The 17,734-nt window shown below is 42.9% G+C and overlaps 1 protein-coding gene across 6 annotated transcripts in view; it reads left to right on the top strand.

Moving 5' to 3' along the window:
- Nucleotides 1–17,734, top strand: part of PRPF40B (pre-mRNA processing factor 40 homolog B) — a 136,450-nt gene that overhangs the window by 70,863 nt on the left and 47,853 nt on the right. For all 6 annotated transcript variants that reach the window (XM_073614097.1, XM_073614098.1, XM_073614096.1 and 3 more), the window contains exons 9-11: nt 5,701–5,821; nt 7,304–7,331; nt 13,452–13,637. In XM_073614097.1, coding sequence (XP_073470198.1) covers nt 5,701–5,821; nt 7,304–7,331; nt 13,452–13,637 — 335 coding nt within the window. The remainder of the gene's footprint in view (nt 1–5,700; nt 5,822–7,303; nt 7,332–13,451; nt 13,638–17,734) is intronic.

Here is a 17,734-nt window from a genome sequence, read left to right as displayed (position 1 = left end):
ATATATCTGCCCACCCGGGATGTGATTGAATCTATGGCACTAACAATTGGGCGTCCCGGGGGGTAGACAGGATTCCTATGAATCTTTAGTAAGTAATAAATGGTTGGTGTCTGTGACACCTTAGGCACCAAAAACAAACTCTCTTTTTTATTTAAAATACCAGCCTCAAGGCCCCTAGACATAATCCTCTCTAGGTCCCTCTGGTATTTAAGTTTTGGATCAGAGGGGAGTGGAGTGTAGGTATTGCAATCTCCCACTATCCTATACATTTTGGTCATGTAATCCTCCCTATCCAGGATCACAATCCCACCCCCCTTATCGGCAGGCCTTACAACAAGATCCTTATTACTGCACAAGGAGTCCAGGCCTTCCTGTAGTACCTTAGTGTTCCTAGCCTTTTTGATCTCTAGTTGTTCTAGATCTCTAAGTATAACATCCCTGAATACTTTTAATGATGGTGCCAAAGCATCAGGAGGGTTAAACAAGGAAGCATTGGACCACCCGGAGTGAAGAAACTCAGTAGTCACCAATCTATTATCTTTGGCAAATATAAAATTGTAGGTACCCTGAAACAACCGACTACAAATAATGAGCGCTCCTGGATCAAGAATAAATTAAAAATAGCAAGTAAAGTGCATATTGTGATGTATGTCCAATTTAAGGGACCAAGATTGAGTTGCTGCCGTGAAAACTTGCTAGAAGCAAGCTGAAAGTGAATAGTAAACAGTACACACAACCTAGATCGTGTGAGGGCAGCACTGCAGATACCAGCAATAATCTCCCACGGTGAGCTCACAGGCGCTGTTTAATTTCACTGGTCAGAAAGTCTTATCCAAACAAATGTTACATCCAAAAAACTTGGTGACAATGTTGCAAAGTTCTTTCTCGATATGCAATATGTAATATCCCTGTTAATAAATCAGGCAGGAGAAACACTGTCCAAGTGCAAACAGACTCCTACTGTCTCCAATATATATGCAGGATTGAGGTAACAGATCCCCCCTATAGATTCACTCCTTACCAGACCGTAGCAGGTTAGAAGACATAAGACACTCGTGGACTTGTGTTGGCCGACATCTCAGGGACACCAATGACGGTTAGTTGCTAGCAGGTGGATCGGGTCACTGTCAAGGTCAGCTCATTCATGTGGAAAGGGGAAAATAAAGAGCTCCATAGCGTAATCTCGTTGATAAAATGTATTCAATATCTCACCCCCCCTGTAGCAAGTACACTTACAATTTAAAACATCAGATAAAGCATTATATACACTGTCATATCCTCTAATGAGATCGCGGAGTTTGTCAACAGTTATGCAGCGCGATTTTCAAACAGTAGCTGTTGCTTCTCAATGGATATGATTCAAGGTTAGTCGTATAGCCACACCCTATTATCTTTAATGGGGTTAATGGTCAGATATCTTTTAATATTTCATTTTCTTACAAATTTGTGCACATCCATATAGGGCTAAAATGTATCCAAACTCCTGGGTGGCACAAATTTGAGGCCTTTATCCTAGACCACTTTTCCAGGGTCTGTTAGCACTTTAGTGCTAAGATTAAATATCACCCTACCTGCTACATTTTGGGTCTTTTTTGTTGTTCGTAAACGCCTCCCCCCTCTAACTCCTTGCCTTTTTCTACTGGCCTTTTGATGCCCTGGGGGACAGGCGTCCTCGGTTGGGTGTATTACTTTTAAAGGGTTGGTATGATGAGGTGGGTTTGGCACCCTCCATTTGCTGATAATACTGGGGGCTACCATGGTTATAATCCCCCTCAGGTCCACTCTTATCTCTGAGAGGAAAAAAGTTATTATGTGTGGGAACATTAAATTTCTACTCAGGTCCCTCACCTTGAGGGCCTTGGTAATAGGGAGATTCCTGGCCAAACTCCACACTAGAACCCTGTCTCCACCAGTCAGAGTAACCTGTATTGTAACCTCGCCCCCGACCATTGGCTTGGTATCCACGACCTCTCCCTGTCAGGGGTGACCTCTATTCCATGGTGGCGGAACAGAGCAATAAGGCCCATGACCTTGAACCTGATTAAGTCTAGGGGGACCAAAGGACTGTGAATGCCCCTGTGGAAAGGTGGCTCCTCTATTGGCACCATAGATACTTTGAGGGGATTGGTGGGGGTTGTGCCCTCCATCTCTCTGTGGTTTACCACTAGGGAAACCTCTTTTAGAAGGGTTAGGTATAAAAGGCTGGATGGAACGCTGCCCCACACCAATAACCCCTCCAACACCTTGTGAGGAAATATCCATTTCAATGTTGTTTTGATTGGACTGCTCCTCCAAAATTTTCTTTTGCCACTCAAAAACATTACCCTGGTAATCTGATAAATCTCTGTTATATTTTTTCTTTTTCTTTATCCTCTGATCCTTATCCTCTTTTTCAAGTATCTTTAGGAAATTCTGAGAGCTCTCCATATGTTAAATGATGCTGCTTTTGAGTTTCCTCATGTGACCTTAAACTTTGATGGTTTCGTTTATGTTACCTACTAGGTGTATTTTGGGAATTCCACATAATTTATTAGAATGTGCAGAGCGTTTTTTTTTTTTTTCATTTACAAACAGACCTTTCTTGTAGACTTGCAGTAAGATAACAGGATTGAGAAACACATTATGGACACTTATACACACTTAAGAGGTAAGCTTGGTCTAACATACAGTATCTCACAAAAGTGAATACACCCTCACATTTTTGTAAATATTTTATTATATCTTTTCATGTAACAACACTGAAGAAATGACACTTTGCTACAATGTAAAGTAGTGAGTGTACAGCTTGTATAACAGTGTAAATTTGCTTTCCCCTTAAAATAACTCAACACACAGCCATTAATGTCCAAACTGCTGGCAACAAAAGTGAGTACACACCTAAGTGTAAATGTCCAAATTGGCCCCAATAGCCATTTTCCCTCCCCGATGTCATGTGACTCGTTAGTGTTACAAGGTCTCAGGTGTGTTAAATTTGGTGTTATCACTCTCACTCTCTCATACTGGTCACTGAAAGTTCAATATGGCACCTCATGGCAAAGAACTCTCTGAGGATCTGAAAAAAGAATTGTTGCTCTACATAAAGATGGCCTAGGCTATAAGATTGCCAAGACCCTGAAACTGAACTGCAGCACAGTGGCCAAGACCATACAGCGGTTTAACAGGACAGGTTCCACTCAGTACAGGCCTTGCCATGGTCGACCAAAGAAGTTGAGTCTATGGGCTCAGCGTCATATCCACACACTGCATCAAATTGGTCTGCATGGCTGTCATCCCAGAAGGAAGCCCCTTCTAAAGATGATGCACAAGAAAGACCGCAAACAGTTTGCTGAAGACAAGCACACTAAGGACATGGATTACTGGAACCATGTTCTGTGGTCTGATGAGACCAAGATAAACTTATTTGGTTCAGATGGTGTCAAGCGTGTGTGGCGGCAACCAGGTGAGTAGTACAAAGACAAGTGTGTTTTGCCTACAGTCAAGCACGGTGGTGGGAGTGTCATGGTCTGGGGCTCCAAGAGTGCTGTCGGCACTGAGGAGCTACAGTTCATTGAGGGAACCATGAATGCCAACACGTACTATGACATACTGAAGCAGAGCATGATCCCCTCCCTCCGGAGACTGGGCAGTATTCCAACATGATGATGACCCCAAAAACACCTCCAAGATGACCACTGCCTTGCTAAAGAAGCTGAGGGTAAAGGTGATGGACTGGCCAAGCATGTCTCCAGACCTTAAAGGGGTTGTAAACCCTCGTACTTTTTCACCTTAATGCATCCTCCTATGCATTAAGGTGAAAAGAAAACCTGGCAGTGGCCGGCCCCCCAGCTCCCCGTTTTACTTACCTGAGCCCCGTATTTCCCTCAACGGAGACACGCTGTCCCTCTCTGCACGGGTTTCCCGGCTCTTGATTGGATAGATTGATAGCAGCACAGCCATTAGCTCACGCTGTTCTCAATCAAATCCAATGACTCGGGTGTCCGGGGGCAGAGCCGAGTCCGGAATTCGTGTCTATGGACGCCGAATGCTGGACTCGGGAGCGCACCCGCAAGGTAACCCCCTGGGAGAGCGCTTCTCCTAGGGGGTTATCTGATGCAGGGAGGAGCTACCAGCGCTGGCGGGGACACCAGAACAGGATGATTGGGGCCACTCTGTGCAAAACGAGCTGCACAGTGGAGGTAAGTATGACATGTTTGTTATTTTAACCACTTGCCGACCGCCTCCTGTAGATGTACGTCGGCAGAATGGCACAGCTGCGCAAAGTACCTGTACGTTACTTTAAATTTTCCACCGTGCGCGCGCCTGCCGTGAGTCGGGTCACGGGTCCCGCGGACTCGATCACCGCGGGGATACCTGCGATCGCCTCACGGAGAGGACGAATGGGGAGATGCTGATGTAAACAGCATCTCCCCATTCTGCCTAGTGACAGTGTCACTGATCTCTGCTCCCTGTCATCGGGAGCAGAGATCAGTGACGTGTCACACACAGCCCATCCCCCCTACAGTTAGAACACATCCCTAGTACTGACTTAACCCCTCCCCGCCCCCTAGTGGTTAACCCCTTCACTGCCAGTGTCATTTACACAGGAATTGCATTTTTATAGCACTGATTGCTGTACAAATGACAATGGTCCCAAAAATGTGTCAAAAATGTCCGACATATTCGCCATAATGTCGCAGTCACAATAAAAACCGCTGATCGCCGCCATTACTAGTAAGAAAAAATTATTAATAAAAATACCATAAAACTATCCCCTATTTTGTAAACGCTATAACTTTTGCGCAAACCAATCAATAAACGCTTATTGTGATTTTTTTTTTTACCAAAAATATGTAGAAGAATACATATCGGCCTAAACTGAGGGAAAAATTTTTTTTTATATATTTTTGGGGGATATTTATTATAAAAATCGCAGAGGTGATCAAATACCAAAAGCAAGCTCTATTTGTGTGGAAAAAAGGACGTCAATTTTGTTTGGGAGCCACGTCGCACAACCACGCACTTGTCAGTTAAAGCGACGAAGTGCCGAATCGCAAAAAAGGCACTGGTCAGGAAGAGGGTAAATCCTTCCGGGGCTGAAGTAGTTAAAAAAAAAAGAGGGTTTACAATCACTTTAACCCTATTGAGCATCTGTGGGGCATTCTCAAACGAATGGTGGAGGAGCGCAAGTTCTCACCGGCTTCGTGATGTCATCATGGAGGAGTGGAAGAGGACTCCAGTGGCAACCTGTGAAGCTCTGGTGAACTCCAAGCCCAAAAGGGTTAAGGCAGTGCTGGAAAATAATGGTGGCCACACAAAATATTGACACTTTGGGCCCAATTTGGACATTTTCACTTAGGGGTGTACTCACTTTTGTTGCCAGCGGTTTAGTGTGTTGTGTGTTGAGTTATTTTGAGGGGACAGCAAATTTACACTGTTATACAAGCTGTACACTCACTACTTTACATTGTAGCAAAGTGTCACTTCTTCAGTGTTGTCACATGAAAGTATATAATAAATTATTTACAAAAATGTGAGGGGTGTGCTCACTTTTGTGAGATACTGTATGTGATGGTCAAATATAGGTGCCCCTATGTACATATATTACTACACACACACTGCACAGAAGGAACATGCAAGTTTCTTTACTTTTTTCAGACCTTTTGTATATGTACATTTAAATAAAATTACAGTAGTGCAACTGCTTTTTATTTTTTTTTTCAGCTTCTCTTGTCACAGTGTAACTGGAAGGAATATAAATCGGATTCAGGCAAACCCTATTATTATAATTCTCAGACCAAGGAATCACGCTGGACCAAGCCCAAAGATTTCGAGGAACTGGAGGGTAAGTGATCTGCACAGAGTCTGGTTAATCACATGCACTACTTCTTGCCGTGCAGGGCACTCCCAGCACAAAGACAGATATGCATATATGCAGCTTCACGGAAAAAATCCTAGTTCAGTGAGGCCACAAATATGCGTACTGTTGGTGTAAAGGGGTTAAGTAAGGTAAACATAATAGAATTAATACAATTTCCAGGGATCCCCACTTATATTCCCTTTTGTTTTGTTTTTCTTGCTGTATCTCACTTTTTTTTGCAAATTACTGACTGATGCATTTTACTTTAAAAAGAAATAAAGGCAGAACGTTTTCATTTTCGACTAGGGAGGGTTATAACCCATGTCAGATTTTTTTGAGTCCCATTTGGAAGATTTCACTTTGCTTGATTTCCCTGGCCCATAGCCAAAACAAGAAGTGAGAGGAAATTCCTCCAATATAAGGGAATCCCTGGTTGTCACTAGGGTCAGCAGAACTACTTTGGAAGATTTCCCCTCTATTACTGTTCTGGGGACAACCCAAAATTTAGGATTTTTTTTCACTTTCACTCTCAATGACAACAGTAAACATGACAAATAGGGCATGTGAATCTCTGTAACGGGGGCACAGGCAGCAATAAAAACCTTACAGGTATTCTAATTCCTCTTCAACCTATCAACAAAAAAAAAAAAGTTTTTCCACTAGTTATATTTTAACAATGAGATTTTGAGCTGTCTGGCTAGGCATGTTATTTGAGTGAGGGAAAACCTATTGGTGAAGTGTAATTTAAAAATGTTCCTTTCCAATAGGTGGGCAAGACCCCCATTGCATAACATAAAAAATGTAAAACCATAACGTTGGGGTCACACATCTGCGTTGTTGTAAGGTATGGGCTGCCTAACACATCAGCAAAGCTGCATGTAATATTTATTTGTAACAGTGCATATAACAACACACAATAGTTTGTTACTGTGTGCAGTGCTGTGCTGCAATGCTCATTTGTTGGCAGGGTACCAATGCACAAAACGTGTGTTTTCACACACTGTGGTAACATTCGCATTGCCATAGAAGATTAAGCCTTAAACGCTAGTCCCATTCAGTCCCATAAATGTCTTCCAACTCAGACTTTCACTATACAGGGCTGCTTCTGGTGCAGACTCCCAGGCTGGAATGCCATAAATGTGCTAGAGTCCTGATTGTGCTTTGCCATGTTTTCGCCAAGTGCCACTCCTTTTACCTATAGGAATAACTGTTTGCACACAATGGAGACTGTTAAACAGAATGTACATTTGTAGGATTCCATCAAGAGCAACTTTCTGCTTTAAGCAAAATATGGAATTATAATGATCTATCATAATTTTATCAGCAAAATTACTATGGATATCAAAAGTTTCAAATACTAATAATTGTCTATACTGGCCCTAGGATCTGCATTAGCGTGATAATTTGATAATATCTTCGCTTAAACCATGTACGGTAGTATGACTAAAATGTTTGTTTTCTTTTCAGTTTTGATAAAACAAGAGGCAGAAGCTGGGTGAGTGATGGATCATTATTGAATAATGGCAATGACCTGGCTTTTAGAAAAATTACTTTTATGAACTCTGTTATCCACTTATTTACAATGTAATAGTATTTTTAAAAGAAGTTTCTTAAGGGCTGGTTCGCACTTCACTGAAGAGCTGTTTTTTTTTTTTTGCATATGAAAAAGGCAGCTCTCCACAAGAGCACACAAAAAACAATGGGGGTTGAGTTACTAAAACTGGAGAGTGCAAAATCTGGTGCAGCTGTGCATAGAAACCAATCGGCTTCCAGTTTTTATTTTTTATTTTTTGTCAAAGCTAAATTGAACAAGCTGAAGTTAGAAGCTGATTGGCTACCATGCACAGCTGCAGCAGATTTTGCACTCTCCATTTTTAGTAAATCACCCCCAATGGTTTTCTGTGTGTCCTGTTTACACTTCCTCCCAGCTCAAAAACATGCTCACTGGATTCAGGGCTGCTCTGGACTCATTGGCAACCTGCATAGAGCCTGCTCGGAAGAGATAGGTGAATTGAGACAAAATGTGTCTCAGGCAGATTCCCGTGTAACAACTTTGGAATCCCCAAAGAGGAGATGGAAACTCGGCTGAAGGCTTTGAAAGCTTCACATGTTATCCACCTACAAGTTCTTACTCAATTGCACCTTAGAGTTGATGATGGGAAGAATTGCAAACTCCGGGTCAGAGGCATTCCAGAAGCTACCGCAGGTCCAGATCTGCTCCCCACAGTCACCGCTCTTCTCAACCAGCTTTTGAACTGCAATCCCACCAGAGAAATAGATCACGTAAACAAGGTGGCTGGCCCCCGAGATGCAAAATAACCCCAGGGATGTACTCTTTCGTATCCATTTTTTATAGGCTCAAGACCTATTCACCTTCCTAGGTACAGAGCCTGTGGAGGCCCCTGACAGGCTCACTCCGGTTCCTTCCCACCCACAAGGCAGCAGAGTGAATCTGTTGCCCCAATGCCAGCGGAGACCCCACTCCTGATCAGCAAGAGCCACTCGACCGACTCATCCTGAGGACCATGAACTTGTGTCGCACTGCAAAAACGCATCACAAAGGCACATAAAAAAAATGCAAAACGTGCTGGAAAATGCTCTGCAATAACGCATCAACCCCACATACATAGATGTGAACCTAGCCTTAGTGTTAGAATGTTCATAAGACAGTTTACTGAAACCCCTTACGTTCTAATTTCAGTACCTTCCGCAGGTCTGTTTATAATGTCTTGTTGTTATTTATATCAGTGTTGAGAGCTGGTCCCCATTTTGGGGAGGGGGACTTCTTACATAAGTTTTTTTTTTTTTTTTAATCTACTCCTCTCTCTGCACAGGGTGCCAGCTTAGGGTTGTATATTTCACTGCTTGGGGGGGCTACTCAAGGTTTTGTGCTTACTGACATCCCCCCTGATCTGCACAGCGTAGTCCTGGGTTATGGAACCCTACCCTGTCACCTGCCCTGGTTTAGGTCACACTGTTCGCCTCTGATATCTCTAGGGGATGGAACATGTAATTAGCAGTCTCAGCCAGAGTGCTGACCCAACTGGGGCTGTGGAGCTACGGTTAGCCATCTGGATACTAGTTATGTGGTGCACCTTCTTCCTGACTTCATGAGGTAGACTGAACACGATCAGGCAGGTGTGTGGTCTACAGGTAGACACTCTGATGCTAGTTCACACTCATCATCGTTACACCGCTTTCCACGCCCTCATGCTCCACTTCTCTTTTAGTGACAGGTACTCCTCAGTAGGTCTTCGCACACAGTGGCTACCATTCAGCAGCTCATTTGATGGGGCCCTGTTCATGAAGGGACCCTTCAGATTGTCACCAAGAATTGAGATTTCTCCAACCTAACCTGGCTATCTTCATAACAAATGGTCTTGGGATACTGGGCCCAGTCCTCATGGCTCCAGGACCAGTTCCGTTTCCCCACATAGGTTTCTCTAGTTTTTCCCTTCTATAGAGAGCGAGACACCCTTAGAGATGTGTGTTTTCTGCTCTTAGGACACTTCTTTTGGTTTAGATAATGGTTAAATTTCTTGTTTTTACTACGTGCCACTTGAGCTCTGGTTACGTCTGGATTCCTTTTTGGATCCTGCTTGTGGATCTTGTGGGATGTATTTCTTGCTATTTTTCTGGAAACTTCCTGTCTACACCACCTACACCTGGGTTTCTCCTTTCATTCCCTTACCATTTTCTTATAGGAAGGATTAAGGTGATTAGGATAACCGTTCCCCTTCACCCCACCTGTCTCTCCTAGACTAGTTTTCTTTTGTCCTTCCCTGTTCCCCACAAAAGTCCATAACACAGTCGCCACAGAGATCTCATTGTTTCTACAACTCAATTCCACTCAAAAACACTCAGGGCACAACTAAACTATGGATCCAGCTGGAGCAAGTATTAGCTGAGATTCCACTTCAGGGCCTACCTTGCAGGGTTGCCAACCGCCAGTAAATTTACTGACAGTTTGTAAAAATTTGTGATTTTTTTTTTTACAACTGCCAGTAAATATCAGGTGTTGATAAATTCATGCTGTGTTGACTTTTTTAGGTGTAACTCAAGCTAATTACTTTGTTATAGGTATTGTCAGTGTTTCCATATCATGTTTATACTGTTTAAATAGTCACTGTGTTAGTTTTCAATAGGAGTTCTGTAATTTCTCAGGTTGGCAGCCAAAAAAAAGTGCACCGCCAGTAAATTTTTCGTGTTTTGTCAGTAAAAAATGCTGCGGGAGGTTGGCAACCCTGCTACCTTGTTATGAGGGAGACTTCCCTCTATCCACCCCCTCCCAGCCCAGCTGCCTGCATCCATAGACACAGACAGCAGGGCATGGCCCTGCCCCCCCCCCCCCCTTCACAGAGTTTGATTGACAGCAGCAGGAGTGGATCTTCTCTATGAGGAAGGACAGAGCAGAGAGACCTGCAACTCTTATGCACAGCGCTGGATCGTGATGGGGCTCAAGTAAGTATAAGGAAGTATAGGGGGGGGCTTTGGAGGGAGCTGGAAGTTTTTTTACCTTCATACATACAATGCTTGAAGATAAAAAATATTCAACCTTTAGAACCATTTTAATGACCACCCAACCCTTGTTCAACACTGGGAAACTCTACCTACAACATTTTCTTTCCACTAAAAGGATAAGGCCAATACCCAAGATCTAGGCTTTGATGGAACCCCTCTTGTTGCCTTTCTGGATGGCTTTAAAACTTAGGCACTTTCTACCCAGAATATGGAAGGAGTGCCAAACCCCCTCTAACTTTACAGAGTTTGACAAAATTTGCATGTCCTCTGCCCTGTTTCGCCATTGGCCTCCTACAGATTACTCACTCCCCAGATCACATTTCTCCGCCTTATCTATTTAAATTAGAGAAAGACTTTGGGCAGAATTTCAAAGAACAGCAGAAGGAGAGGATTTTGCGTCTCAATCATGTTGCATCCATTTCGAGTAGAATTCAATAAACTCATTTTAAAATGACCTCTTGGTGGTTAGAGTCCCCCAACAGGAAGGTACTATTCTATACATGTTCTGGAGTTGTCCAGTACTGCAGACCTTCAGAAAGCAAGTGGGTAATATATCTTTCAAATTGACTGACATCAACCTGAATAATGATCCGTCTAAATTCCTCCTGCATCTTGCCCCACTCTCGACCAAACGCTATAATAAATCTATTTTGATTCATCTTCTAATTGCTGCTAAGGCATGTATTCTGCTGTTTTGGGAAAAAAACAATGCCTCACCAATTAACCTCTGGTTCCTCAAAGTTAAAGAAATCAAGCTCATGGAGGACACCATAGCGTCCGTCAGTGGGAGATCAAAATGGTTTTGTAAAACCTGGTTTTACGGGCATGATTTTATCTATTCTTTAAATTTTTGTGACCTAGTGGCATCTGCAGAAGCATAATCTCTTTATATTGGTAAAGCCAAGTATTTTTTCGAGCTTCTGAATCTTACACCCAGTAAAGATGCCCTCCAAATACAGTATAGGGATCATCCGATATCGGTATTGTATCGGCACCGAAAAAACTATATTTCGGCCACCTCTCCTGCCAATAGCCGATATTTTTTGCCGATATTTTGTATGTAAACATCCCTTGTGACAGTAATAGGCATGTGAGAGGTACTCTTCATGGAGAGATCGGGGGTCTATAAGATCCCAAACCCCTCCTCTGCACTTCAAAGCCTTTATGATGCCAGTAATCCGGGAAGTGTTGTCATGACATCACTTCCGGATTACTAGATCCAAGACCCAAACAAAGTATCGGCTTCGTTCGGGTCTTCAGCCAGCCAGCGGACGTGCCGGCTGTTTGTTTGGGCCTCCCAATGGGACAGGAGAGCCTGGCGAACGGCAGAAGGCGGTGGGAGAGGGTGCAATGTCCCCTCCTGCTGCTTGTAATAACAGTCGAGCGGCTGCTGAGCCGCATCGTTTGTCATTACAATAAAGATGACCGTCTGCTCTAAAGAACTGTACCGAGGTGATGCATGCAGCTGCAGCTGCATGCATCACCCCGGTAAAACCCCTTGAAGCAGTATCGGTAATATCGGTCAGTTTTTTGACCGATACCAATACTTCTAATAAAGTGAATATCGGCCACACTGATAATTAATTGATCCCTAATACAGTATATGTACTGCATGGGTACATGTACCTACAGTATATATGAGTACAGTGGAGTGTTTTGTTTTTGTTTGCACTCCCGCACCCAGCCTTATACCTACCCTCCTCTCGGGCTTTTATGCTTTCTACTTCTAAGTCCTTTGGCCAGACTCTTTCTTCTCTTCTCAAGCATTCGTCACACATGAGATGATTTGCGCTTTCCCACTGACAATATCCAGCAGTTTATTGATTCTGTTTTACTTACATTGGGCACCGCCAATTCAAGAGATGCTATCGCCCCTCTGTTCATAACCAAACAGCAACCTGTTACATTCTCAAACTCCAATGTTCTTGACGGAGCTTTCCTGGTTTTGAACTTTTGATTGCTGATACTACTTCTAGACAACCTACTCCTGATTGTTGTATCCATGCTTTCAGATTCATATAAATCAACGCCATCTGAATGTAAACATGTTTTCTGATGTATGGCTATGCTATTCTTTTACATTTTTTTAAAAGCAAAATGAAGAATTTATTGAAAAAAAAAAAAAAAAAAAATAACAGACTAACTGACTGGATCATTGGGTAAAAAAAAAGGAAAAAAAAGGCTACAAAGAAAAAGAAAACTAATGCTGCCACCATATCTACGAATTGGTGAGCTGCAATTTTATACATTTTTGGTTTTGGGTTTAAACCATTTAAATTGTATTTAGCTACTTTCTTTGGTGTAACCATAGTCAAATAAAATATATTCAAAAATGTGTATAAAACCACTACATATTCAATGCAATATTATTTATAGCTGCTCAGTTTAAAAGACTGTTCAACATTACATAGACAGAAATTGTTCTTAATTATAGGCAGTATAAATTTTAGTTTTTTACTGTTCCAGCATGATCTGATAAAATTCTTCTCTTTTTATGCCTGTACTTTTTGTTATTAAAACACCTGTACCCTGATTGTTCAAGCCCAGTTCACAGCTTGTGCACTTTAGGTGCATTTTAAGTGCCACGTGTTAAAAAAAATATTTCTGCTTGCTGCATCTTTAATGCGTTTTCATCAAAATGCACATTGTAAAGAATTCAATGGTAATGTATGTAAAATGCACCTAAAATGCAACACACCTAAAACGCATTACACCGGGCCTTCGTTTTAGCCGTTTGTCATCTAAAATACAGTAGATCAGGGGTAGGCAACCTGGGGTCCTCCAGCTGTTGTGGAACTACATTTCCCATTAGACATTGCAAGGCTGGCTGTTACAATTACTCCCAGAAGCATGATGGGACTTGGAGTTCTGAAACAGCCGGAGGGCCCAAGGTTGCCTACACCTGCAGTAGATACTATAGATTTGTCATCTGCATAACTGTCATACTACTTCTTTGGAGATCGAATTACTTATATACACAGTTTTCTACATTCAGAAATTTTCTAAAACATCGCACTTTTATTTTATGAGATATTTAAATTCATACTATTAAACATAAATCACTGAAATAACCATGACCTCTTTCCTATAATAGAATTGACCAGGAGAATCAGTCTGCTGCATCTAGTCCTCATTCTACAGCACCTTCTTCTGATACTGAAATGACACCTGCAGAGGAGATCAGAGTCACCCAGCCCAGTGTTCCAGAACCCACTGACACCCCTGAGATAGAAGCTATGCAGGAAGACTCCACAGTTTACCAGAATGAAATCTCTAATAGGTAATGCTACTTTTACACTAATGTCAATAGACACACGGTTTTATAAATTGGCTTACAGAAAAAAAAAATCTAAAAAGGATTTGCCTTAATGGATGTTGAATCTAACAATAGGTTTGGTTGTATGCCTCCTGAAATACACCACTGCTTTACAGAACCAACAAATGTTCACTTAATAAACTTAAGTTGTGTTCACTTCAATCACCCAGTCATATGCAAGTTAAAGCCCTGTTTTTTTTTTTTTTTTTCCTCAGACATGATTCGAAAAGTTAACAGAACTTGAACTTCACTAAATTAAGTGAGCATTTTTTATTATTGTTGTAAATTAACCCCAATATCTTGACGGATGCATGCGTTAAAAAAAAACTGTCTCCATAAATGTAAATGCAGAAACGCTCTGAAATTTGTTCGTTTTGGAGGCATATCTTGGATTGCTCTGTTAATCACATCCTGGTGATATTGAGCTTTATGCTGCCATCTTGATTGTGTGCGCAGCAGATCTAGCAGCTACAGAGATGTCATTCTTGTAACGCAAGAATGAGGGCTTGCTGGGTACGCATTCATGCCAGCATTTTTTTAACTACAATCTAATTATTCGGTAAACAGACCATTCATATGACTGTCACTGTTTATGTGACTGGTCTGTTTGCTAAATGATTGTGTTAGCGTTTTTCCACATCGGCCTCTGCAGGACTTGTGACATCTAGGCTGGGGATTGGGAAATTGCTGCTGAAAAAGTCTCCAACGAATGAAGTGTCAAAATAGGCAAATTCTAAAGTTGCAGAGATGAAAACTCAAAAACAGCAGAACTCCCTTGCTGGACAAAGGGATCATTTGTAAGCTGTCTGTGTCCGCTGTCAGTGTTCACTATAACTGGCTGTGTTAAATATCTTATGTGTGGGATGGTAACAGGGTCACTTTAAAATCCTTCAAAGGTTCCCACAAATTCAGTTTTTAACAGTAACAAAAGGTAGGTCTCCATTCATTTATGTGGAAGTTTCATACATGACAGGATACAGAGGAGTTAATAGTCATTACTACAAGTTATGCTGTCACATTCAGGTAAATGGATATTGGCCAGAAAAAAAGGCAGGCCTGGCATAACCCCTCCCAGCTTAGCTAAGTTTTGTGCTAGTGTCTGAAAGTGGTGGATGCTTTCTTGAGTACTGTATCTCTAAAAATCTCTTTTTGGGACTTTACTCCTATCTTTCCTGGCCTGTTCTAACACTTCTGAGAGGTTGGCTCTGTCCAGAGCAGTCACTATAGCCAGCAGACAAAGAGCAATTGTACCTGGACCCCCCCCCCCGCATACAAGAGCGGGGATGGCCTGTAATTTCTACCCTGAGTGCTGGAACCTCCGAAGTACAGGGCACCTGATCTCGCTGGCAGGGTGCTATACAGGTCCATGGCAGAGAAAAGTCAAGTCCCTGAAGGCTCTGTGCCAACTGCAATAGGTGAAGTTTGGGACTACTTGGCACTGCAGCATGGACCGGTAATTTCTTCTGTGTTTGTGGAGTTGTGCCAGCCCCTCTTTGTGTGTGGTGTTTTAGGGCAGTGGTTCTCAACCCTGTCCTCAAGTACTCCCAACAGGCCATGTTTGCAGGTTTTCCTTTAACTTGCACAGGTGCTTTAAATCGGAGTCAATGGCTTGGTATTTTGGACAGCTATTTTATTTATAAGAGAAATTCCCAAAACATGGCCTGTTAGGGGTACTCGAGGACAGGGTTGAGAACCACTGTTTTAGGGCACAGGATGGCATCAAGACATTTATTTTATCCCCTTATGGGGTGGTATACAGGCTGTGGCAATGATTAAAAGGAGTAGACCAGTCGGAGATTTTGTGTCCCACAGTGCTCAACAGCATCTGCCCTATATCTCAGCCATGCTACCTTCCACAACCACAAACCGAGCTGACTTATGTCCATCAGGGCACAGCAAACTCGGGCAGGTGTATTTTTGGTGGGTGCTGTCAATTTAGTATTTTTTTTAAATACGCTGACACCCCACTTTCTAATGGGTTACTAGCCTTTCATCCCTCAGCAAGCCAGAGCTTCTTGCAGACAGAGGTATGGAGAAGGACAATTGGGGCTCCCAGATTCCTTCAGCATGTAATTTGCCCTGCAGTGGCTCCTCTATGGATCAAATTAACTCTGAATCACCACCCTTATCTGGTATCTGCACCGTTTCAGGGGCACAATCCACCTCTTCCTTTGTGTCAAAGAAGAAATTCTCTGCAGCCATTTCTGGTCTATGAGATCAGCTCTCAGGACTTCTCTCCTTCCCCTTCTCTGTTTTTACAGGAGGATGAAGCGTTGGGGAAAGTTTTGAAGAGAAGGAAGAAGAAATGGAAACTGTTGGGGATTGAGAATCCTCTGTAGATGAGTCCTCTCAGGAAGAATCTCAGGGTTGTCTCAGGCACAAAGGGCCACAGTATACTTCCTGGTGGATGTATTGCATTAATTTTAAGCTGACATTACCTGAATCTACTTCCCTTAAAATCCCTGGTTTTGGGTCCAGGCGGGTGTCAAAAAATTCAGAAAAAAAAGGCCTTCCAGTGCATCCTCATCTGCAGGAAGTGGTCTGTGCTGTTTGTGCTCAATTGGAGAAGGTGTTTTAGCCATCTAAATGGCTTGACAGGTGTATTTTCTCAGATGTTAATAGCTGAATGCAAAGAAATGGACCCTTCTCCCTGAGGTGTTTTGCAGAGATTTGTCTGTGGTGAGGCATGCCGAATGTGCTTGCACTTTAACTCCTTCCTCATCTGTTAAACAGGATAAAGGTGGATGGCATTCCTGATCACGCCAGTCTGGCAAAGAAGTACGTGATACGCAAACATCGCAGACCTCTTGGCAGGCGAGCTGTGGACTTCTCCAGATAGCTGGACCTGCTGTCTCAGGGTCTGAAAGTCCATCCCGATTCATGGTCCTTGGCTTTGATAGCATGACTTTTGAAGCCTAGGTCCTGAGAGACGTGAGTTTTGGGCTCTGTCTTTTTCAGGGTTGGAAAGTAGGCCTTCAGGAAGATGTACCATCATTTTTGGAAGGCCTATTTTACTTGGTGTGAAGTTCCATCTTTGACAGCATGTTTTGTAGCATATTATAGCTTTACTCCTTCCTCTCTGGCTTGTGTTTCTCATTGCTTGCTACAGGACTGAGGCTTAGCTGAGCTGGGAGGGGTTATGCTTGTGAGGGGACACCTGTTTTTTTTTTTCTGGACAGTGTTCATTCACCTGAAGGTGGCAACATAACCTATGAAGTAATGACTGTTAAAGTGGTTCTAAAGGCAGAAGGTTTTTTTATCCTAAAGCGGAGTTCCTCCCACATATTTTTTTTTCAAAGGCACCTGTTCTGCAGTTATTAATGTCATTGTCTAAATAGGGCTGGGAAAAAAATCGATTTAAATCTTGAATCGAGTTGAGAGGTCAAATCGATTCAAAATTTAAGCAAATCGATTTTTTTAGATTTTTTTTTTTTCCACCGCGCCGGTCCCGAGGCGCTGCGGGCATGAGTTTTTAAGCGAGGCCGCGGCTTCGGCCTAGTCCGCGGCTACGGCCGGACGCCACGGACTAGGCCGAAGCCGCGGCCTCGCCTAAAAACTCATGCCCGCAGCGCCTCCGGACCGGCGCTGACACCGCGCCAGGCCTGAAGAGCTTCAGGCACGGAGTTTTTAGGCGAGGCTGCGGCTTCGGCCTAGTCCGCGGCATCCGGCCGTAGCCGCAGACTAGGCCGAAGCCGCGGCCTCGCCTAAAAGCTCATGCCCGCAGCACCTCAGGACCGGCGCGGTTTCCAAAAAAAAAAAAAAACTCGATTCAAATCGTGAATCGAGTTTTTTTTAAGAGAATCGAAGATTTTTTTTTTAAAGAAAATCTCCCAGCCCTATGTCTAAACAATATTTTCAGTAAAACCGCCGCTGTATTTCCTTTTTTTTTTTTTTTTTAAACAAACCTTTGTGTTTTCTTTCTTGAGCGCTTCTGTCTTGCTTGTGAGCATATGAAGCCCACTAGAATTATTTTCCGGGATAAGGTACTGCTGGCTACCCAGCATGCACCTCCCAATCTCGCACATGCGCATTAAACACACGGCGCAGTGCAGGAAACGTCT

This window comes from Aquarana catesbeiana, linkage group LG02 (genome assembly GCF_042186555.1).
Source record: "Aquarana catesbeiana isolate 2022-GZ linkage group LG02, ASM4218655v1, whole genome shotgun sequence".
In the NCBI taxonomy this organism is placed as follows: Eukaryota; Metazoa; Chordata; class Amphibia; order Anura; family Ranidae; genus Aquarana; species Aquarana catesbeiana.
This window is presented reverse-complemented; position numbering and strand designations above follow the sequence as displayed.